We start from the raw sequence: 23,752 nt of genomic DNA, 5'->3' as shown, positions 1-23,752 counted from the left end.
GAAAGAAAGAAAGAAAGAAAAAAAAAAACAAACCACACACAGAAAAAAAAGGAAGGGAAAACCCCGAAGACAAGAAAAAGATCTTGACCAAGGAAGAATGATTATATTTACTAATTTAAAACTACGTTTGTTTCTTGCTACTGGCTGGTAAGAAGGGAGCACAAACTGCTGTCCTAGATGGTTTCAGATCCTCTTTTCACATATGACATTTGCCTGACTGCACTAACTAACAGTAACTCCAGCTCAAATTACTCTGTCCCTGCCCTCTATATCCACACCTGCTAATCTGGGGAGCTTTGTAGGAGCTTAGTTGCAGCCTTCAGCGTGTGGATGCTACACACAGCCCTGATGTATGGCTCCCGAGGGACAGAAGAGCCCAGTTTGCAGCGCTGGTTCCTGACACTCCGCACGTGCTGGGAGATAGAAGAGGACGAAGAACACCATGAACGTATAACCTCACTTCTTAGCTGAAACCTGTCACATCCTCCATGCTGAATTGTATCTCCTGCCCACCGAAATACCCACCATTCAGGGGTCTTCAGCTTTCACTAGGGCCATGGTGCTCAGTAAGGGACCTGTTGGTAGCAATGTCATAGTTTGCTCTCCCTGTCAAACCGTGGGGAATATCGGAACATTGGCCACGGGCTGGCATCTGGTGGTCTAATCTTCTCTTTGGTACAACTCCGCTTGGAGTGTACTGTGTTGTACAGCTGGCAGCTGAACAAGTATGTCCAAAGTCATCTTCAATGAACTCAGAGGAGAAGCGTCCAAGCCATATGCAGTGCAGGAGCCATGCCCTAGTTTTTGAGACCCTCCTTACCTGCAGCCCCAACTAAAATGCACCTGAAGAAGAAAACTCTTCACTGGCCTGGAGGCAACCTGTCTCCCATGGGGATGTTCCTTTTCCCCTCTGCCATGCCCCCCACCCAGCCACCTCCAGGTCCTGTCTGCCAGGAGGTGGAAGACCCCTTGGCACATGGGGATGGAAAGAGGAGCACACCCTGTGGAATGACTCCCCGCACCTGGAGGAGAGCTGACCTCTGCAAGCTGGCACGCCGCGGTGGAGGCGAGCGTTACAGATACGAGTGAACCCGTCAGCCCTTTATGGAAGCCACAGTCCGAGCTGGAGCCTGGGGGTGCTGCCAGGTGGTGCTTAGCTAGAAACCTCAGGTTAGAAAGGAAAGCCAAGCCATGCTCTGGCATAACACCCTGCTGGCCCTGGTCTTGGAGAGACACAGCTACTGTTGTTTCTCCAGGAAAGTTCTGCTGGCTGCCTGACAGCATGTTTTGGGGTGTGTTGGGCTTTTTGTGTGTGTCTCCTAGGACAGAGCTGGTGCAAGAGGCTGCTGCTGGAGTCTCGTCTTTCTAGCAGGACTCCTCTGAGCATTCAGCCTCACCAGGTGGAGCCTCAGCCTCCCATTCCCACTCTCCCACCATGAGACTCAGAAGTGCTCTGTCCCAAGATGAGGAAACTCTTCAGCAGCACAGCCCAGTGTCTCTTCAAGCATGGGTGACAATTTCTAAGGAGAGGTGCAAAGAGATTCAAAAGGAGCTGTGAAATATTTCCTCGGGCCAAAAAGCTACTAGTCACCCTTAATTGTGGGCAGCAGCTCGTGTTCAGTAAGGCAGAGAGACGCTGCTTCCCACTGTCAGCTGCAACAGCAGGTTTCGGCCATCCCTAAGGAGCGAGGCGAGGTCTCCATCTTCTTGCTAACTTCCACCATATCATCATCTGATTTGTGATTTTTGGATCCTTCTGTGGCTTTTGATGGCAGGTTTCATACTATTACTCGAGCACTTCAGCTTCCATTTTTAAACAGAGACGCTTTAATAAAGAAGCTTTTCACTTTTTTTTTGTGGCTGCAGGGAAAAGCTGGAGCTCAGGCACCCAGAAGCTGCCATGCCAGGGAAAAATATCACAAGCAAGACAATTCTCAGATCTCCTGGTTTCTTAGATGACTTAATGATCTGGGGAAGGGGATACCTAAGTCATTTACTTCTGCATGCTTGAGAACGCTGTGTAACTGTACTCCAGCTACATACCGATATCTATGGTGAGTTTGCTGCCAGTAGGGCTTTTTCACGTAAAAGAATTTGAATTAAAAATTTGGCTGACATTAAAAAGACAAAAAAAAGGCAATCCCAGAGCATGTGTAAAGAACTGCCTATAAGACATCGGGACTGCCTGGAAAGCTATTCACCCTGGATATGCACATGCCCGACAGGCGCCCACAGACTTTTCAGAGACATCCGAGACTGTCCCAGACTGTGAAAAGTCCTGTTGGAGGAGAAGGAGTCAAAATGGAGCAGAAATTCAAGAGCAGCAAACCCTTTCTGTCCCCTTACAAAATTAAGGAGTGCGCTAAGCTTGTCCGGCTCATCATCCAAAAGGAATGAGGTTCCCGGTGGCACAGTGAGCTCACCCTAGCGTCATGGTCCGGGCAGGGGAGGGGGAAGGTTGTGAGGGGCAGCAGAGGAGGACGGGAGAGAAGAAGAGCTGAGCTGCCACTCCAGTGCAACAGGTGTAAATGTGCTGGGCACCGCTCCGTCAGCAGCAGCCGGCGCCACACCGCTAAATTAAACACCCCTCCAATCATCAAGATGTTATTGAATACGCCGGTGCTCTCATGGAGAAATCCGAGGTGCAAGTGGCACCCTGGACCTGGCCACCCCAACCCTGCCTGGTGCAGGATCCTCATTTTAGACCCTGGCCCTGGAGGGCTGGGTGGTTAATGTGTGCATGGGCACGTGCGGGCAGGGACACGGACATACGCTTGGACATACCGAGCATGGCCAAAGCTAGGCAGGAGTCCAGGGATCCCACCTCCTCCGAGAAAAAGGCAGGGGCCCTATGGAAATGGCCAGATTGTATGTGCCCTGAGGGTTTCTAGAAAGAACATACTGTGTCAGACCATGTGGCTTATTTCTTTTACTTTATTAGTAGTGATTATATTATTATTATATTAGTAGTAATTGCTGAGGCCCCTGGGCCAGAGCTCAGCCTGCACCCATTCACACCCCAGCTCTCAGGGGACCACCTTTGGGCCACACTTTCACACCAGCTCAGAGCTTGGCTGTGGATCACTGGGTTTTCACAGAGGTCATCCAGAGCTCAGCTCTCAGTGTCTCTCACAGGAACATGCCTGGCCAAGTCTCTGAACCAGCTCTCCTGAAAACGTGGCCAGCAGCAGTTGTGTCCCCTTCACCGGCTCTCCAGCATGCCAAAATCTTCAGGAGCCCACACCTGTCCCAGGCTCCCTGCCTGCCTAAAGCACTAATCCCCATCATTCCAGTGTCTCAGCACCTTGTAACATACCTTCTCTGGAACCCACCAGCATGGTCCAGATGGGCAACTGAAACGTGGAGGGATTTTTCCAAAGCTCTGTGGGAAGCCTTGTGACAGTGGAAAACTCAAACATCCATCTATGGCTATTGCAACTGTGGCTATTGCCCAGATTGGCCAGCTGGATTGAATTGATTGAATTTCCTAATTAAGGTTTAGACCCTGCCTACAAAGGTGGGCCATTTCCTCCTGGCTGTGGGAGATGTAATCACATCCTTGGAGCTGCAGTCTAGGCTGGTGAGCAACATCCATCTCCTACCCACAGCCACCTCCTGTCCCTCCTGAAGCACCCATCTGCACCTTTCACCTTGGGGGGAAATTATGTCCCGGTCTCAGGGGCAACTGAAAGCGCAACAAACTGAACATTGCAGCACAAGAAAGTGACATAGAGCGGTGTGAGGTGCCAGTGACATGCCATGGGATTTGTCCTAAGGAAGAGTTTTTCAGTGTGTGGTGCTGGAGTTTTTCTGAAGTAGGGTATATTGGAGGTATCTGGGGCAAAACAAGGACATCTCCTCAGTCAGCTTAAAATTATTATGCAGGGATCTGCACTGACACCAGGATGATTTTAAGAGTCCATGCATCAGAAAAGACGTGGAAAGCCCCAATACCAAACATGTGTCAGACCCTTCCTTGCTCCCAAGTCCCGCAGAAGAGAAGGTGGGCAGGAGCCCGCTGCACGCAGCAGCACAGCCGGGTCTCTGCTCAGGCTGCTTTGTGCATGTGATGGGCAGAGCTCTGGGACACGTCTGTAGGACCACGGCTCATTGCAATTGCTGGCAAGGCGAAGGTTTTATTAACCAGGCTATGGCTAAGTCACATCTCCACCTTCTCAGGTTAGATAGAGCCAGAAGGCCAGATACTTGCTCAAAAGTCTCTTCCAAACACTAATTATTTTCCCAAACAAGGCTACTTTTCTGTGGCTCCAAAAAGGCGTTGCCTCTCTGACCCAAGGAGCCCCAGACCATGCTCCCCTGTGCCCAGCCCCGCAGAGGCAACGTCCTGCAATCTGCGGGCATGGGCTCCCTTTTAGGAGCTCAGTGAATAAATTTGAGTCTGGCTTCTTCAGGCAGAGTGTCAGTTACTCCATCCTCAGAGAGAGGAGTTTTTGCAGACAAAAGCTCAGGGAGCAATGGGACACCAAAGCGTAGCCCTACATGCTTACCAAATGTGACTGGGACCTGCAGCTTATGAAATAGTCTTTCTTGGAATATTTTCAGCTCAGGGTTGTTTTGGTTGTTTTTTTTACCATCTCTCTGCCCACTCATATAATTCAAACTTCTTCTAACGTGTCTGACACAATGCAGGTACGGCCAGGCACAAAGGTGTCGCCCCAGCTAGGATTCATGTAACGCCAATTTTAAGCTCTTCCTTCTTTGAAACTATCTGGGTGTACGAGAGGTTGCATCTGTTTGCTGTCTTCTGCCTAAGCAACAGCAACAATGCAGAAAATCTTCTCATCCCAATGCTACCTGCAGGAAGCCCCCCAGAGGAGCCCCTCCACCCTTTCCGGGGTGGGTTGTGTGGGGATAAGTCATACCCTGCTCTCACAGGCTGGCAGAGCTCCCAGCCCAGCTGGGAAGGATAGGCAGGTCTCTGCCTCCATGTCCTGCTGCAAGCTGTCTGCAGCATTCTCCAGTCCACCTGGTGGACTGAAAGCACAAGCACCACCCAAGCACAAATATAGGCTGGATGGAGAATGGATTGAGAGCAGCCCAGAGGAGGACTTGGGGGTGTTGGTGGATGAGAAGCTCAACATGAGCTGGCAATGTTCACTCACAGCCCAGAAAGCCAACTGTATCCTGGGCTGCATCCAAAGAAGCGTAGCCAGGAGGTCGAGGGAGGGGATTCTGCCCCTCTACTCTGCTCTCATGAGACTCCACCTGCAGTGCTGTGTTCAGCTCTTGGGATCCCCAACGTAAGAAGTACAGGGACCTGTTGGAGTGGGTTCAGAGGAGGGCCACGAAGATGAGGCGAAGAGGAGGGCTGGAGCACCTCTCCTACTAAGACAGGCTGAGGGAGTTGGCATTTTTCAGCCTGAAAAAGGCTCCAGGGAGACTTTCTAGCAGCCTTCCAACACTTAAAGGAGGCCTACAAGAAAGCTGGAGAGGGACTTTTTACAAGCGCATGTAGTGATAGGACAAAGGGCAGTGGATTTAAGCTGAAAGAGGGGAGATTTGGATTAGCTCTAAGGAGGAAATTCTTCACTCTGAGGGTGGTGAGGCACTGGAACAGATTTCCCCAAGAAGTTGTGGATGCCTCATCCCTGGAAGTGTTCAAGGCCAGGTTGGATGAGGCTATGAGCAACCTGATCTTGTGGAAGGTGTCTCTGCTCATGGCAGGGGGATTGGAACTCGATCTTTAAGGTCCCTTCCAACCCAAACCATTCTGTGATTCTGTGGGTCCCCCAGCCACCACAGCAGGTTGCCTTCAGTTGTCCCTTGTTAGACCTCTGCATGAAGAAGCAGTCTCTTCTGCTTCCAACATTTCTCCTTATGCTTTTCGTTTTCACTTTATTGCTCTCCCTCCAACCAGTTTCCACCCATGCAGGTGGGCCCATTTCCATTTGGCCCCAAGCGATGTCTGAGTTAAATCCCTTCTTGCTGTGTAGGGTTTATAAGCCCACTAGAAGATAACTATCCCAATCTTTCTGGGACCATCCAGGTTTTGACCTTCTAAACTACTTTCTGACCTGTATACAACACAGGTGCCGGACTAGCTCCCAAAGGCAGAGGGGTGCAACGATCTCTGTAAGGTGGCACAGAAACTGCTCTGGGGGACACAATGTCTAAAAAAGGGTTGAGTCCTTTGAAATGTCAATGAGTGGAGACCCTACATGGCTCAGAGTGAGTCAGGACTTCTGAATCATCTCGTTGACCTTCCTTTTACAACTTCTATATAATTTCATACACGTGCTTTTGTCTGTGCTCTGTTTTATTTTCCTCGTCAAAAAAGTGCCTGTGTGTCAGTAAACAGGAGGGTTTGTAGCATCTTCTTGTCACACCACAGGTCTCAGGACACCTCACTTAAAATATACAAAGATCTCTGGCAGTTTAAAAAAAAAAAAAAGGAGAGAGTGCAAATGATACAATTCCTCTGCCTTGTACTTGCCATCACTGACACAACTACGTTGGAGCACAGGCGATGTGAAGCACAATGAAGGACTTGTCACTTCACAATGAAGGGAAGGGAGACAGAAGTAGGTTTTCTGGTGCTGCAGAGCTTTCCTTAACACGATAGTCATCCCCTTGGTCTCCTCAGAAAGGCTCAGTGTGTCTCTGAGGCTCCCTCCCTAACGACAGCAGTAAGCTGCAAGTTATTACGAGCTGTGACCTTGCTTGGCTAGCTGATGGCAAAAGGCATATTTTCTGAATACTCCTATCTTGCAAAACATACAAGGTCTTAAAAGCTTGAAAAGAGATTAGCTAAAGCAGAACCTTAAATCCTGAAGCCCTGGAAAAAAGGCTCACCGAAGCGTTTGGATCAGTGGTGGCTGGGGACCTCTTTTACCATGTGAGCTAGAAAGGACAATGAAGGTGAGGAAAGCAGCGTGGAGTGTGGGTGCAGTGGGCAGGAGGGAGGAGTAGCAAATGTATAATACAAAGTAGGGAAATTTGGGAAAGTACCAAATTTATAATACAAGTAGGGAAAAAAGTCAACAAGGAAAAGATTCTTATTTATTCTATGTCTCCACTCAGAATTTCTGCAAGCCTGAAGGACTGAGATTGTACTGTTTTGAGCACTTCTGTTGTACTACTGTTGTGCTACTGTCACTGCCTACCTATCCTCACAAAATTCAAAGAAACAAAGCAAAATCCTACTTCAGTGAATGCCGGGAGTGGTTTTGCAACATAATTCTCTGAAGCCACAGTTTTGCTCAATGAATATACCCCAAAGATCCTAGAAGAGCGGATAAACCAACAGCAAGCTTTTCCTTAAATGCTGTCTTTCTTCGCCTGAAGTTCTGGGGCCAGTTCTGAAGGTTGTTTGAACGATGTGGGCACTCGCCCAGGTGGACAGGCATTGAGCCCCATCAGCTCATTTCTCAGAGACCTTTCAGGTGGGTGGCTCTGGGATGGTTAGCCAGGGAGGAGCATCGTACTGGTTTCTCGAGGCAGGACTAAGAGATGTGGTAGCAGACTGGCTGAAGGAGTCAGTGGTTACGTAGTCAGAGCTGGGAGGTTGAGCCTTGCCATCGGTTTATATCAGAGACTAACAGATGCCAGCTTTGCCAGGAAATGAGCTCCCTGAGCTGAAGGGTGAGTGTCCCAGGACACAGTGCTGACCGAATTGTTCCCTTGCATGCCACTGGCCACAGAAACAGACATGTTGCAACCATGGGCAGTTAAATGGGATCAGGAAGACTTTGGACTATGCATAAGGCTAGCACCAAGTGTATGTAGTGAGCCAGTGAGTGCAAAATCCAAGATTTCACAGGGAAGCTCTTTGTCCCCCTCATCCTCCTCTTCTGTGGGGAACCACTATTGCTCCTACCCTATGGGGAAGGATCTGGCACACAGGAAAATCTTATGTCAGTGTCCTGTAGAAATGAGTCTTCAACAAAACTCAGGTTTCCCAAATCCATGAGGTCTACACACTGTCCTTTTCTTGACAGTGAGCCTGCCCCCACATTCCCAGTTATCTGAGCTTGGATGGACAGCTTTGAACTCCCAAGGAGATTTGCTTCTGAGACTGAGATGGGCACATCTCAGTGTGCTGCTATCAGGACCCAGAGAGATGATGAAGAAAAATACAGAATATTTAAGGCCTTTGTCAGGGAGTGGGAGCATCAGCTTCGGTTCCAGCTCTGCTACTGGCATCCTACAGCCTCCCCCACCCCAGGTTAAAAAGCAGCTCTGTTCAGACTCAAGTATTTAACTGCTGTTCTGAACATCTTGAAACACACGAATCCAGGATTTCACATCTGCATCGGCAGGGTTACAAGGAGAACATCTGCTTTGACTAAAGTTCATTAGAATTAAGAAATTCAGGTGATTAAGGCAGTTGTTCAGATTTTGAGGAATTCATTCTGTCTGCACAGGTTCATCCCTTTTGAAGTCAAACACACAAATTCTCCCTCCTGGGAAGCGTAAGGACATTTAAACCACTTCTATCTTCATGAACAAGGTATCTTGAATTTCACGTATATGCAGCTATAGCTAGAAAACCACAGAAGATGTCCCCTGGATTTAGTACTAACAGTCCCACTGGGGTTTTGAGTGGTGAGATGAAGAGATGGAATCTCCAGTGACCAGGACATCCAGTATTGGTCTGCTGGAAGAATCCCTGTTGGAGCAGAGGTGAAGCCTAACAGTTACAGATCTTTGCTACTCATGCCACGGGCAAATAAAATAGATGTGTCTGAGATTAACGAGGCAATGCTTTTTGTGAATAAAATGCCTTTTCATTCCTTCTTTTGATAGCAAAAAGAGGAGAAAATGAAAATTGGATTGGGTCTATTTTTAGGCAGATTAAAAAGTTATTCAGACTAGAGAGAAAGTGTCTCAAAAATAGCTTGAGCTATATGAAAGTGGAGCAATTGCTGAAGATCTACAAGAATAAAAGGAGGGCAGGAGCCTGGGAAACCAATTTTGAAGTAGCTGTGAATGTTTCATTTCTGCAGCTCTATCTGATGTGTGCCTGCTTTAAAACACACCTTGATGCCAGCAGAAGCCTGCTCCCGCACTCCAAAGCCATGGAGTCCTTCAAAGGCAATCAACCAGCCTGGTGTGTGCCTGGTCATCCCACGAGCTCGGTTGTGCGTTTTACAGCCTAAATATTCTGCAGAAGCCTCGATAGCCATGGCCACCCACTGTGACACGAGTCTTGGTTCTCCCAGTGAAAGTAATCAGACTTATCCAGGTTTGTCCCATCTCCCTCTAAAAATGACCACCTCTGAATGGTACCTCAGTAGGGAGTGTATTTCTGAGGCTGTCTTGTTCTGGCTTCTACCCACGTTCCTCAGGCTTCATCGTTAGGACTTCAAGTCACAGGCAGTTAGTTTCTCAAAAGGCACTAGCAGAAACTGAGAAGGCTTTGGAAATTCAACAGACTTGGAAACTGTTGCCCATGAGAGTTTTAGTCAGCACGTTGTGGGTTGTTCAGGTTGGACGTGAAAGCTGAGGAGATGTGTGCTCCTAAGTCACCCAGCAGATGAGTATAATCTGCCCAGGGAAGTGATTGAGTCACCATCCCTGGGAGTATTTAAAAGACATGTAGATGTGGCACTCAGAGACATGGTTTAGTGGAGAACTTGACAGCGCTAGGTTGAGAGTGGGACTTGATGATCTTAAAGGTCTTTTCCAACCTGAATGATTCTATGATTCCAAAATTGCTGAGTAACTTTCACCCCAAATATTGAAACAATCCCAGCCATACAAGTCAATGGGAACAGCTGGTTGCGGCAAGAGTTGCGTGCACCAAGGAGGGATGTCATCTCTTCCCCGGAGCGGCCGGAGCAAGGCTGCGATGGAGCGACGTGCAAGAAGGTGGCCTGATAAGGCCACTTGTCTGCATATCACTTTGGTGGGGCTGGTGGAGGGGGGTGGAGAACCGTGCCCCCTGTCAAGCCCTTCCCTGCCAGCCCCTCAGCGTTCCTTCTCCAGTGGATCCGTGTCAGCTCCTGGCGCTGGCGGGTGGCCAGCTGGCCTGCCTCCACCTGCCTGTCGCTGCCAGTCATGGGGCTGCGGTGACAGCCCCTCTCCGAGGAGAGGATGAAGTGACGGACCATGCCACGAAGGCCGTTCTCCAGAAGCATGTTGCAGCCCATGCAGCAAAGCAGCAGATTCTCCTGGTACCCCCCAAGCAGAGAAGGTGCTTCAGAAAAGAGCTTGAATGTCAACCGGCAGCTCTGGCAGATGCCCCAGGAGGGAGGAGGAGGAGGAGGAGGAGAGTCCCACGAGTGTTCACCTCCTTTGCTACCGAGGAAACAGGACTTTTCCTCTAACAGCCCAGATGAGGCTCTGAAACGGTTTAACCGGAGGTCTGTCATCCAAAGCCTAATCACTGTGATGCCCAAGGGGCTACCAAGAGAGACACCCTTATTAAAAACTGTGGTAAATACCTTCTATTTTTGCTAAGCCCTAGTAGGACAGGCTGTGCCTCGGTTCCCTGCACCAGTGAGGTCCGTCCCTTCACAAACCCTGCCTGCGTATTCCCAGCATCGACATCTTCCTCTCCCTCCCTCTTGCCTGCTCCCTCTCTCTCAGATGATGCAGAGCGCCAGCAAGTCCCTCAATGGTGTCATATCTGTCCTTTTTATTCATTGCAGGGTTTATTTTTAGCCTGAAACAACTGCTTCCTAAAAATGGAGTTCCTAATGACACGGGAGCTGGACACAGCTATGTAAGGTATCCAGGGCTTGGCCTGACAGCTTCTCCTGTCTGTCTCTTTGTTGTGAGCCCGGGACAGCAAAGTTTGCTGCTCCCCACCAGCCTTGCAGCGTCTGGGCTGATCGCTAGGAAGGCGGCAGAAAGAGAAACTCGGTTCGAACTTCACCCGGAGACTTTGGTCTCCCCCTCTCCCCAAATTAAGAAGGAGGGGGACGTTCACCCACCCTCCGCCGCACTCCAAGGGCTCCCCTATGAAGGCAACTTGCTGGATCCTGGCAGGTTTTTACCTGCTTTTCTGCTGCAAGGCAGAAGAGGGACTGAACTTCCCCACTTACGATGGGAAAGACCGAGTGATTGACCTGAACGAGAAGAACTACAAGCAGGCTCTGAAGAAGTACGACATGCTCTGCCTGCTCTTCCACGAGCCCGTGAGCTCTGACAAGGTGTCCCAGAAGCAGTTCCAGATGACAGAGATGGTCCTGGAGGTAAGCACCGCTGCATGTCCCAGCCGGGGTCAATGCCACAGCACTGCTTGGAGCCGTGGAGAGGAGCCACGGGACAGGACAGTCAAAGGGTGTCGTGCAGGGGTGATTGAGCACCCAAAAGTTGGGGTTTGTTTACTTGGATTTGAGTTAGCCCTTGAGTTCTGTGAAGCCCAGGAAAAACCTCTTTTGTGCTCTTTTGAGTTGTTTGCTGGGAAATAGTCTTTCTGGCTTGTGCATTGGCAACCCAGGCGATAGCCAGTAACCTTGCCAACCTCAGCAATGTGAGCTCAGCTCAGCTGAGCTTTCCCAAATCTCAGCACAGACCTGAGTCCACAGCTTGAAATTTTTAGATCCTTTCTCATTCTGTGCAAGCCAGTATCCCCCTTGTATTCTGGATTCGGTCCCATTTCCTATCCCACTAGGAGCGATCAGCCAAGAAGCCTTCCCAAGCTGTGCTGCACGCGGGCGTCCTAGCTCCCCATCTCAAAAGCTCCCTGTTGGTGCAGCATTAAATCCTTTTTTAGTTTTTCTTCCACTCGATTGCCTGCTTGGAATCAGTCTGTAGCCGCTTGTTAATGCGACCATTCACTTCTGTGCTGGAAAAAAAAAAGAAGTGTTGCTAATTCTTTGGTGAAAGAATGATTAATTAATCATCAGTAAACTTAATCATGGTAAAAATGGTGAAGTAGATTCGTAGTGTTCTTCCTGGTAGTGTAGCTGTAATCTAGGTAATCATATAGCAGCAAGCCTGTGTTGTTAGGTGCTTGTTTCTTACCAGAGGCTTACAAATATTCCGTCTTAACTAAAAGAAGCATTTGGAAGAAAATGAGAATTGCAGAAGAGACATGTAAGCTTTGTTTATCAGATCCAGAGATAAAACGCATCGCACCCCTAGGGGTATAGCAAATGTGAATCAGAAAATACATTTGCCGAGGACTAGGACTTGCAAAAGTCTAATGTCAAGTTCAAAGTCTACTGACTTCCTCAGCAAGTCTGACAACAAGGAAGATTCAAAAACTAACCAGATTTTACTCACCTGTCAGGAAACTGTTACTTGCTCCAGGCGAGCGATCAAATAACATTTGGCAAAGAAAATAAAAAAATAACGCTGGATCTCCAGTTGGAATGTTTATGGTCGGCAGTATAACTGTATTGTTATTTAACAGGATAGCTATTTCACGCTCGATAGATGGCAAGCAGTTACTAGATACATATTTATAGAAACCTGACCGAAGCAGGTATCTGCTGTGTACTCTCAGTTCTAGTCCCCATGACACCTATACCCGTGTTATCAATCAGCTGTATCAAGGGTGCGACGGCGACAATACAACCTGGCTTAAAGCTTTTATTTTGCAGGATTAGATTCAGCAGGGAGTGCGTTAGCTTAGGAATCTGGTGATTTGGTTTCCAGTTGCCTCTCTGCCATGGACTTCTTATATGACCTTGGGCAAGAGATTGAGGATTAGATCCGCGGCAGAGACTTTACATCATCGTAGTGCTCCCATCCACTAATGCTCAGCTCCCAGCTAATCATGCCACAAAGCAACCGGCACGTGTGGCTTTGACCTCCAAATTTCCCAGGCACTTGCAAAGCTGATTCAGTGCATGTCTCGAAGTTTCACAGTTTCCCCCTGGTCTGGGAACTGCAGCAGCAGCAGCAATCTGACAGCCCAAGCACAAGAGCAATCTGCAGACCGAGCACTCCTTTGCCTCTGTCACCCACAGGAATCAGATGGGGAGAGGGTCTCAGAAGCCAACAGAGAAGATAAGATGTGTCCTATCCTGCAAAGGACACAGCCCAGCAAGGTGCTAGTGCTCCCAGTTTCTGTACTAATCCAACTGTAGGAGCACTCGTGAAAGGAGTGAGCAAGCCAGGTTGTAATCTACTCCGTGTTGTGACTGCATTTACCTCCCTCACCTCAAATCGTAATGCGTTGTGCTGTGGGGGTCACTCTCAATCTGCCCTGCCGGAGCTCATCCAGCTGTGGGACTTCACCAGGACAGGGAGAGGGAAAGCAATGGCTGCAGTGGCTCTGTGGCTGATGTGTGGAGCCATTCCCCCAGGAGATGAGCTGCCTGGGATCGGTCTCCTTGGAGGCAGTTCAGCAGCCGAACCCAGCTCTGAGCAAGTGCTTGGAGTAGTGAGCTGCTGGGTAGGCACAGGAGTGGTGACGGGGCCTCCTCCTTCCAGCCAAACCTGGGAAAAGTTCACTCAGGAAGGCTTTCTGTATCTGATTTCAGCAGTGGGTTCAGGGCTCTTGAGTGCTGAAGGTCCTTTACACCTGAAATAAGATATCTAAGAGGCAAACACTCCAGCCCTCGCTAATTCCCTGCCAGCCACCTCAGGGGGTTCCTGGCATCAGGTGCTGCCTGTGGTGAGATGCCTTTCAGGAGCACCTCAAGTTTTTCCATCTTACTGTACTGAGAATTCGCCTGCTGGCTCACAACAAGATGTGCTGCTTCCACAGCCTGGAAAACACCATAACCTTAGCCCCATTTCCATAAAATGGCACTGGTCTCCATCGTTAGGAATAATAGGGAGCCTTCATCCAAAACACAGGCAGGTATGGACCTAAGCAAAGAGATGGGCTGCATAGTCACGTCCTATTGTCTGACGAACATGAGTATGTGTGCACATGGGAGGGAACGGGATTAATGGACGTTGAGTCCAGAAACCCCCCAAAGAGTCCACCCTTTCTGTTTCTCCCACATGCACCTTATAAGAAATTTATAATTCCAAAGGCCAAAGACCTGAAAAAAAATATCTTAGACACCAAGAAAAGGACAGGAGAGATCCAGCATGGTTTTCTTGAAATGTGTAGCTCATGGTCAGTAACAAGCTCTGACTGGGGCTTCTCCCATGAGTGAGGAGCATGTGAGGGTCTCTCTCACCTGGGTCCTTTGGCGTCTATCAGCGGCTGAGCTCACATGGCAACATCTCCTTCTTTCATGGCACTTCAGTCTCTTCCCCTCCACGTCCTTGCTCTGCATGAAGTTTGCAATAACTTCTACTATGGCTGAGACTCCTGACTGTGGAAAATTTGGCTGAAAAGGGTTAATAGTTGGAAAAATTAAGGGAGGCAGCTGACAGACAGACCTGAGGGGAGAGAGAAGAGAGGGGACTGATATCCTTAGGAAATGAAGCTGAAAACTTGACAGTGCATGAGTAAATTTAAGCATGTATTTTAGGACTTCACCAAACCATAACTACAAACAGCAGACTGGGGACAAAGTGATACGACAGGAAAAATTTCCTTCCCAGGACAGAAGCCCAGCATGCAGGATTGACTGACACTGTCAACGCTCCGGCTGAACACCACCTACCACCAGAAAAGGGGTGCTGTGGTTAAGCTGGTATTGCAGTGAGACAGCATGTGGGGTCTTCTGCTCCCCACACCCAGGCATACCGGGAACTGTCACCACATTGCCACGCAGCCCAGGGTCCCATTCCAGTTTAGAAAGGGAATGAAGGCGAAGACCATCATGAAGCAGTCCTGACAGCTCCTGGCACCTACACTGCTGGGTGCCACCTGATGGGAACAGGGTCCAGGGAGAACCGAACCCCTCCGGGAGCAACGGCAGCTTCTTTGCACCATCTTTTGTGCATGGGAACAGCTCCAAGGATGGCAGTGCCATCCCTTCAGCTGGAGGTTGTTGGGTTGGTCTGTTCACTGACCTCTGAAAAGCACCTGCAGCTGGAGTGGGGAAAAGCCTCCCTACAGGGCAATGCCAGAGGGTGAACCAGGCAGTCCTGGCGCTCACAGTAGCTGTTCCTGCTCTGTGACAGTGTTTACAAGAGCCCTGGGTGGTGCGTGAGGTGAGCACCGTGAAGAAGCAGATGAAACAGCCAGACACGAGGCTGCATAGAAAGTGTTTAACAGACAAGTTAGAAAAGAGCTACTTGTCCTTAAAGGTCTCGGCTTTAATGAAGAAGGGACAAAAGAGGAAATTGCCAAAGCAGTGAAGCTGAGAAGTCTCTGTTCTGTTTTTCTTCCCCTCTGTATCTACCCTACCGTATTTCGTCCTGTCTCATACCACCATTTCTCAGACCTTTTTCCCTCTCCCTCATCTCCAAATCTCCTAAATTTTGGGATAGTTTTGCCTTCCAGTGGGCCAGCCCCTATCTCTAGGAATCATGTAATAAGAATAGTGAGCAGTGGGGTTAGGAGCTTTCCTTTTGCACTTGAGAAGCTCTCTCTAGCGAGTGAGGATGTCTCACTACCATAGCATGCTGCCTGCAATGCAGACCATCGTCTCCATTACCTTCTCAGCTGCTAAAACTCACTCAGTCCTGGCTCCCCTGTCATTCTTCCCTTGTCATCTACGTGAATGTGTAATATCTTTAAAAAAAAAAAAGAAGAGCTTTGTCAAGCCCAGATATTTTAGGCCCTTCAATGCAACAGGGTCCCTAGGCTGAAAATTCATGGAGAACCGTCCTAGCACAAACCAGTCTGGTTAAAGGTAAGGGAAGAGGGAAATGGTGCCCCCTCCTTTCCAGATCAGGTCTAAAAGATCAGCCTGGCCTCTAGCAATAACGGAAGAACAAAGTGAAAGGCTTGACATATTTGGATAATCCTGTAACATAAAGGAAAATTTCTGTAACTCTGGAGGCATGAGTCCATGAGATCACGTTGCATGAGATCTCCCTTCCAGTGCCCACCCAGAAGTTACCTGTGGTGTGAGATGGAAAGATAGAGTTTTGAATCCAGTAAAAGGCCAGGGTTAAACTGAGTGTAAGGTCTAGCTTCTCCCAGTGCACTTGCAAGCAGAGATTTACTTTGAAGTGTTGAAACCACTGCAGTTTCCAGCTCAGGATGGAAAAAACGGTGCAAGATCAGCTAGTTTTGGGGTAGTTCCACCCACATGGTCTTGAAATCTCTTGAGAGCAGATGGTTCCCGTGACAGTTCAGAGCCATGTAATCTATAGCAAAAAGGCTTTCTCTGCTTCTGATGCAACACAGAAAAAAGATTTACAAGTTTAGATATGTTTAGTTTATCCCAGAAATTCATAGGAAACAGGAGATGAGATTCTAGTTTATCCCCTTCTCTAAGTATAGTGTAAATATAAATATAAATATAAAACCAAGCCCTCTCTTCAAGCACCCTTCTCTGTTTGTTTCACAGACTCAGATTTCAGCCTTTTTCTTTGAAAATGAGTATATTCACGAGAGAGTGCCTCAACACCACTTCCTGGGCTGGGTAGACATGTTGTACAAGTCATGTTCATTGAGTGCCACAGAAACTGTAAAGTCCTCAGGGTGAGAGACGAGGTACACCTGGCTGGCTAGGTGCATATGGAACCCCACAGTGCAAATGCCTTGTACATACCTGTGATAAAAGAGGTGGTGTGGTTTCCATGGCTACTAAAGCAGTGCCTTCCACTACAGATAAGTTAATGCAAAAACAAGGAAGGAAGGGAGAGAAAAGGAAAAAGTGTGTCCTGATTGCTTTGTCCTATGAGACCGTGTAAGTAGGTCTCAATTCATCGACAAGCAGCAGAGAAAGAGCCCTGATTTTTAGCAGGAACACCTAGGAGGTTTTCACTCCGCAGCTCACCAGTCACGAAAACAAGTTACAGAGAGCTCCTCATTTCACAGATGGGCCCATTGACATCCAGGCACAAGTATGTGGTTTCGGTCTTTCTGTATAACAGTGGCAGAAATTATTTCCAAGGCCGTTTCAACTGTTATTGCCCAGAATCTTCGAAGTCCCTCTGTTAGTTCTCTGCAGTGAGTTTGGACTGGCTGCATGAGTTCCATCTCGTGTAAGACCGCACTTTCAGTGCCTTTGGAAGGCACCTTTCATGGCTGCTAAAGTATGATGGGAGAAGGGTGTACTGACAGCTCTGTTCAGAGCAGAGACCGGCTGTAATCCCAGGATCTAAAGAAAATCAAGCTGGTTTCATCCAGAGACCCAACTTTTATGCAAATGTCACCTAGAGACATGGCAGACCCCTGTTAGCTCGGGGGTTTGCTTGCTGACACAGTGCAAGCTCTGGGTTCTGCAGGCTTTCTCAGCCCTGGTGTGAGGAACTCTTCTCACTGCCCAGCTGGAGAGCAGACAACCTCTGTAGGTGCCATGTAAGACCTTAAGGCGTGTGGACACACCTTTTGTGTTGTCCCTCCCTTCAGAAATGCAATGGAGGAAAAATGTCGAAAAGCACATCCTCTTAGGTCTTGGACATCCTGCCACACCAGTCAGCTTCCTAAAAAAGCGCCAGTGAGGGTTTCCCATGCCTTCCTGCTGGTCCATTTCCCGGGAGGCAAGGTCTCATGTACAGGGTATAACAGTATAAAGGTATAGGGTCTCACATCTCAGGTATAACGAGGTGCCTTTGCCCTGTCCTGACTTGGGGGTGGCCTCAAAAGGAGTAGCGTGAGCTCACACTCACCTACTCAGTGGACAAGTGTGGTGTTTATAGTTATCATCTCACGTTCTCCACCTCAGACCTCGACATTTCTCAGGAGCCTGTCCGCGGGCTGGGGCAGCTGTTGCTCTGCCAGGTGGCCTCGATATGGTGGGCCATGCCATGCTCACCCACCACGACTGTACTGCAGAGCTTGGTCTGCCAGTGCCCTTCACCTAAAACAAAACCTGTGACTGCCCTTCCTTCATGCCTGAGCTTCATTTGTGGGGAGAGTAGAAAGAAGATATGATAATTCTCTTTAAATACCCAAGAGAGAGAAGAGCTATTTAAGCACCAAGCCTAAGGACAAATGGGCTACGAATAAACCAGGTCTGGAAACTGGGAAGTCCCTAATCACCAGAGGAGGGAGACATCAAGGGGAGAACAGCCCAAGGAGTTTTAAACGGACGTTGACCAGCTTGTGGCAGAGATTGAATGACACGGTCCTGGGTTTGCTGACCAAAGATGTCCTTTTGCAGCCTCTGCTCCTAAATAACAGGCACTCAGGCAAGGAATCCATGGGCTAGGAAAGAAGTGACTTAGCAAGGTCCATGTTCTCCTTTTTTTTTTTTCTTTTTTTTTTTCTCCTTTGCACATTGGGATTTGCCTACATACATGAGACAAAATCTTGCCTGAGGAAATAGAGCGAGCAGTGAAGAACTCAATTCCCCGGGGGGGCTGCAGAGCGGGCGTTCACTCCTCCCCTCCCCAGTGCCTCGGGATGGCCAAGGCTCTCTCCCAAGCAGTGCTGATCGTGCTCATTCCTGCCCGCTCTCTGGTACAGCTCCGGCCAAGGCCAGCTGCCGTACATGATACCTCCTTTTTCTGGGAACCCTGTCCTTCCCTGGCAGGAAACGGATCGCCGTCAGCTAGCAGACCTCTGACACCTCCAACCCTGCTCAAAGGAGGCTGCATGTTTCTCAAGCTTTCCTCAGTTCTTATTTCTCTGCTCACTCCTTGGGTAAAAGGATCTCTCTGTTCACCCAGGGCCCTGCTTCGCTGATCCTTCCCACGGATGCAAGGTGGGAGCTTCTAGCTCCGGCAGCATCCCGGCATTTCAGGGATGCTGGCTCACACCCACTCGGTCAGAAACTCAAGAAATCTGGCTTGTTCCTGGGAGCTGGAGGCATAGGAATGACGTGGGCAACGGTCCGCAGAGGTGAACAGGCTGAATATCAAGCATGCTTCCCTCCTCCAGCCCCTACTGAAAGGAGCCAGCTCGTGCCCTGCATGGGCTTCGTGGCAGCATCCAGCCTTTGCTTGCAAAGCCGCCTCTCCAAAAAACAATGAGGCAGCAGTGGCCTCGCTTTTGTCGAGGACAGCCCCCAGAGATTGCACCTCCGGTCTCTGTTTTGTTCAAGGGGAGCTTAGCGGGATGGTCCCCGGGCACCATCCCAGACCCCACAACTGCCCGCGGTGTGTGAGATGCCCAGCTGAATCAGCAGAACGTCTGCGACGTGGTGCCGGGAGCGGCGGCAGGTGGCCCCTGCGCCCATGGGTGCGCGGTGGCACGGGCATCGGCCCCGCTGAGCTCGTGGCTGGGGAGGCTGCGCTTTGGCTTCCAGCTGGCTAAAATTAGGGATGGCCGGTGCAGATAAAAATACAGCCCTGACTATGCGAAACCTTTAGGGAGGCAGCCAAAAAGCACATCGCATGTCTGACGGGGCCGAGTGGCTGTGCGGCAATGAAAGCTGTTCCCGGGTGCTGTTCTTGGAGCGTTACCTGTGACAGCCACCTCTGCGGGACTGACCTTTGGGTGTTCCATATTTGGGGACTTGCCTTTTAGGCCCAGGAGCAGCGACCCTCTGGGAGGGCAGGTCCAGCAATAAACAGCCTCTCCGGGCAGCTCAGGTGGTGGAAAAGGGCAGGAAGGTGGGACCAACATGCTCTACCCTGGTCCCCGCTGCCAGCAGGGTGGCTTCTCTAGTGGCAGCTGCTCAGCAGGCTTCTGACCCTTCCCTTCAACCACCACAACGCTTCAGGACCCCCGGTTCACCAGCCTGAATTATGCAAGAACCTGAAATGCTACTAATGGAGTATGCAAGGGGATGCTAGAGGAGACAGCACAGCATTAGGAAGGAGGGGTAACCCCCTCTGCTCTTCAACAAAGTGCCCACCAGCTTGAACAACAGAGAAGCCAGCCGTAGCATGATGGCATGAGCCCTACATAAGGATTCAAAGCTTTTGGGGAAATACCCTAGAATTTTGTCATCTCTTCCTGCTGTTTCTGAAAATAAAAACCCAATGCTTCAGGGTATAAAACCATTAAAGGTTGGGCTCAATGATCTTGAAGATCTTTTCCAACCTAAACAATTCTATGATTCTATGACCAACCAGGTTCTGACCATCAACATGAACTGCTTTAAGGAGAGGAGAAGAAAAAGAGTGAAGAAGCATAGATTGCTTGAGGAACGTTCCCTCATCATCCTGTTGCTCTCCTGCTTGCATTGCTTGAGTTTTGTTCTTCCACCAAGGCCAGCTAGGGAAACAGAAAACTCCTCATGCTTAAGAGAAGTTTACTCATGACAGCTTTCACAGAGACCCAAATGTCCCCAGTGCCCTGCCTCCCAGCCTGAGCGACTGGAGATGAGCCTTACTGCCTGTGGGACCTTCAGGCAAGTGCTAGAGAAGTAGGAAGAGAATCTGGGCCAGAAAGAAGCCATACTGTCCCTCCTCAATGAAAACTGACCATGCTGAGACACCCACCCTTCCCATCCCCATTTATAACACTCTCTGCTGGGTTTTGTCTGCCATTTAGCAGCAAAACTGACACCAAAGGAAAGGTTTGGCACAATCAGTGTTGTCTGCAGCTGGAATGGGAGCATGGTCAGGCAGCCAGTGACACTTGTGCTGCTCTATAACCTAGAATTTCAGAATGGTCTTGTGGTACTTAAATTTCCTGAAAGCTTCCCAGCATCATACCTAGGCTCAGATAGGTACAGTAGGTGTGAAGCTGAGATGTTCTGGCAGGGAGTTGTTTCCCTCCATCCCATTATTTGGATTGCCTGTAACTGTTGGCACCATCCAAGGTGAGGTAGTGCTTGCTTACTTGGTGGTACTCAGGCTTCACTTTGGGCTGGCACCTCTCACACATCCCAGAGGGCCATGCCTTCCCTCACACTTACCCAAATTCAAGTATGGCTATTACCTGGGGGAAGTTGGAGAAAGGAGGAGTGTTCCCAAACTCACACCTTTTCCCAAGGCTGCACAGGACACAACTTGTGATCCTGTGGCTAGGAAACGTGCATTGCAAAGGCTTCCATGCACAGGAGGAAGGCTGCAAAACGTGCATGGGATACGAGCTTACAAGCTGCTGAGATCTTTGCTCACGCTCTCCCCCAGCTCTGCCTGCCGGAAGCTCCTGCCCTACCTCAGGGACTGCACGACCAGTTAGGTCCAGTTCTTCCGGGGCAGCCTCTCCCCTCCATCTCCCCATGCAGCTGTTGAAACTTGCTATAGAGGTTGACACAAAGGCTGGCCAAGACTTCAAGTGATATGAATTTAAAGGGAGGAGGAGAAGGGGGAGGAGGAGGGACCATGTTCTTATATTACAGCTGCCTCTGTCCCGAGGTCCTGAGCCAAGAGGATTGTCAAGATTAGAAACATTAGCTGCATTCAAATCCCACCAGCATTATAGAATCAGAAAATACTGTAAGGGGATATATAAATGCTGATACTGTAATGAGCAGGGGGCAACTAGCCAAGCTGCTGTGCCTCGGGCATACTCTATATTTTGCAGCCTTATGGGGTTCAACTATAGGTGTGGGAATCTGTCCTTGCCAGGCACTGGTCAGACTCACCTGCTGCAGTAGAAAGAAGGGAAAGCAAGGGCAGAAGGAACATCCAGCCCCTGCATAACTTGCCTTGAAAAAGCCGCTTTAGGTGCTGACACCACGTAAAAGTCTCCCACCTCCAGGCGCTGCCACAGTGGAAAGAGCTCCCGCAAATCTCCTGTTGCATGAAGGTTTCTCCGGTGCAAGACCCCAGTGCTCTGTGGAGGGGCACAGGCTGTACCGCTTGCTTCATCATCTCCTTAGCACGAGAGCCCCAGCGATGGAGGCGAGCTGCTGGCTTAGCTCTCAGCTCCGTTCCCGCAGGCATACGCGCTCGCCTATTTACACACACCATTGCACATCTTCTCTCGGGATGAGCCTCTTTCAGAGGAACATCTCCAAACGCTCGTACCCCGGTATGTACACCCTCTAGAGATGATCTCACCAGACACAGCCGCACAAGCCCTGCCACACCAACAGGTTCACCTCCAACATTACTGTGACCTTTTTTGCTTCCCGAGTCCTAACGCAGAGCGCATTCCCACAGTCTCACACAAAGAGGCTTTCATCCCATCACCCACGTTTCCTTGACTCTTTCCCAGCGAGCTCCCATGCTCACAGCTACATGTCTGCACCCACTTCCCTCCAAAGAGTGACCTTACGTACGCTGCGTGCTGCCATACATTACTCCTGATCAATGCCTCCTCTCTTGCAAACGTCCCCGCTCACGCCCAACCACTTGTCTGTAGCAGGTGTTGCAGCTTTTCTGCACATTTCTGAGCTTCTTCAAACACCCCCAAGAATCCCTAACCATCTCCTGTGTGCAGGACTCAAGAACTATTTGGCTAAAAACTGCCTTGACTTTGTCTGGCACATGGCTAACTTAGCTGTAGGTAGCTAGATCAAGTATGGACTGGACTGGACATGACTGAACAGTCTTCTTCCCTTGGGCTCTCTGTGTTTTACCTCTGGTCACAGTGCAGCCAGAGCCTCAAGCGTTGGCTCTGAGGAATCTGGTCTTGTTGGTCTACACAACTGCCAACAAGCAGAGACGCTGACAATGTCCCCTAAAGCTGATGATCCTACAGGCCCCATCCCTATGTCCAGTAAAGGTAGATCCCCATAATGGGGAGCGGAAAACACCTTCTCTCACCACCACCTGCTTGCGGATATCCAGGGAGCTCGCAAGAGGTGTCCGTCTCTCCCCGCATTATTGGGTAGCAGCTGCTCACAGGTGCTCTAACATGGATGGCGGTGGCTCAAGCCAGGAGACGGGATGCTAGACAGGTCAGACCAGTGCTCAGATGCCTTGTCAATAGATGTGCAAACCAGGGTCTGTGCTCTGCCCCGTTGAGACAGTATTCATTGTAAGCACAAGCTGTGAATGTGCAGTCTCACCTTTATTTCAAAGCACTGGCAGAGAGCAAGGAAAGAGCAGTGAGACCACCTGTTTCCTGCATGACACGAGCATCCCTTTTGCCTCATGTGGTGGCATTTACACCTAAAGACAAAAGGCCAGGTAGCCACAGGGCGATTAAGGTTGCAGTGATGCAGTGGTTGGTGGTGTGATCCTTCTGGAGGGCTTCGAGACAGACCTGAGCATGTGTATTCAGTGGAAGAGAGAAGGCAACCATGTTCTCCATCACTCCCCTTCACCCAAGCAAGGTCTCTGAGCCCTGGGTGCTCGCAGTGTCCCCCAAGGATTTCGGGAAAGGGCTGGGCACTGCCAGCATGGGGAGCTGGCTGGTCCCGAGGTGCAGGCCAGGAGGCCACCCCACCACTTTTACTCCCCGATGCCTTTAATCACCATTCACTCTCGCAGCATCCGAGGGCAGGCAGAGGCTATTTATAGCGGGGATCCAAGGGGCCGCGGGGGTAGTGCCGCCGGGTGACATTCAAACCGGCTTTGAGGCCGGGGGGGGTTGGTGCCAGAATCGGTCCTGGGGGAGGGCGTTCCTCATAAATCATCCCACCATTCTTCTGGATGCGGCTTTTCTTCTGCCCCCATCCCGCCTCCCACCGCCGAGCACAGGCAGCTGTGTCCTAATAGGGACATCTCTGTCCCAGAGGCCCCCAACCCCTCGTCCTCATCACCCCCCATCCGGCAGGGTTGGGAGGGGGGATAGCAAGAAGACCATCAGCATCAGAAGCATTCGTGGAGCAGGGAAGGAGAGGGAGGAGGAGGGGGCTCTCACAGCTGCTTGGTGGTCTCAGAGCATCGTTACCACCTTGTAGGGTCTCTGGTGTGCCTGTGATGGGGCTCAGTCAGTCATCTGGTGAGTACGTGGGCTCGTTTCCCAGGGTCACTGCATCTCTGTGGAGCCCATCTGGAATTCACAGGGTCTCACCCAGGGCTGCTCCTGCCTCAGGGCACTTGCAGAACGTCTCTCCTTTCCTCACATATCTATTTTCAC

General features: G+C 49.9%; 1 protein-coding gene across 1 annotated transcript in view; it reads left to right on the top strand.

The window, feature by feature from the left end:
* The first annotated feature begins 10,925 nt into the window (after positions 1 to 10,925).
* CASQ2 (calsequestrin 2) overlaps positions 10,926 to 23,752 on the top strand; it is a 31,921-nt gene continuing 19,094 nt past the window's right edge. The window contains exon 1 of the mRNA XM_009981033.2: positions 10,926 to 11,159. Coding sequence (XP_009979335.1) covers positions 10,926 to 11,159 — 234 coding nt within the window. The remainder of the gene's footprint in view (positions 11,160 to 23,752) is intronic.

The sequence above is a fragment of the Tauraco erythrolophus genome, chromosome 1 (assembly GCF_009769465.1).
Source record: "Tauraco erythrolophus isolate bTauEry1 chromosome 1, bTauEry1.pri, whole genome shotgun sequence".
In the NCBI taxonomy this organism is placed as follows: Eukaryota; Metazoa; Chordata; class Aves; order Musophagiformes; family Musophagidae; genus Tauraco; species Tauraco erythrolophus.
This window is presented reverse-complemented; position numbering and strand designations above follow the sequence as displayed.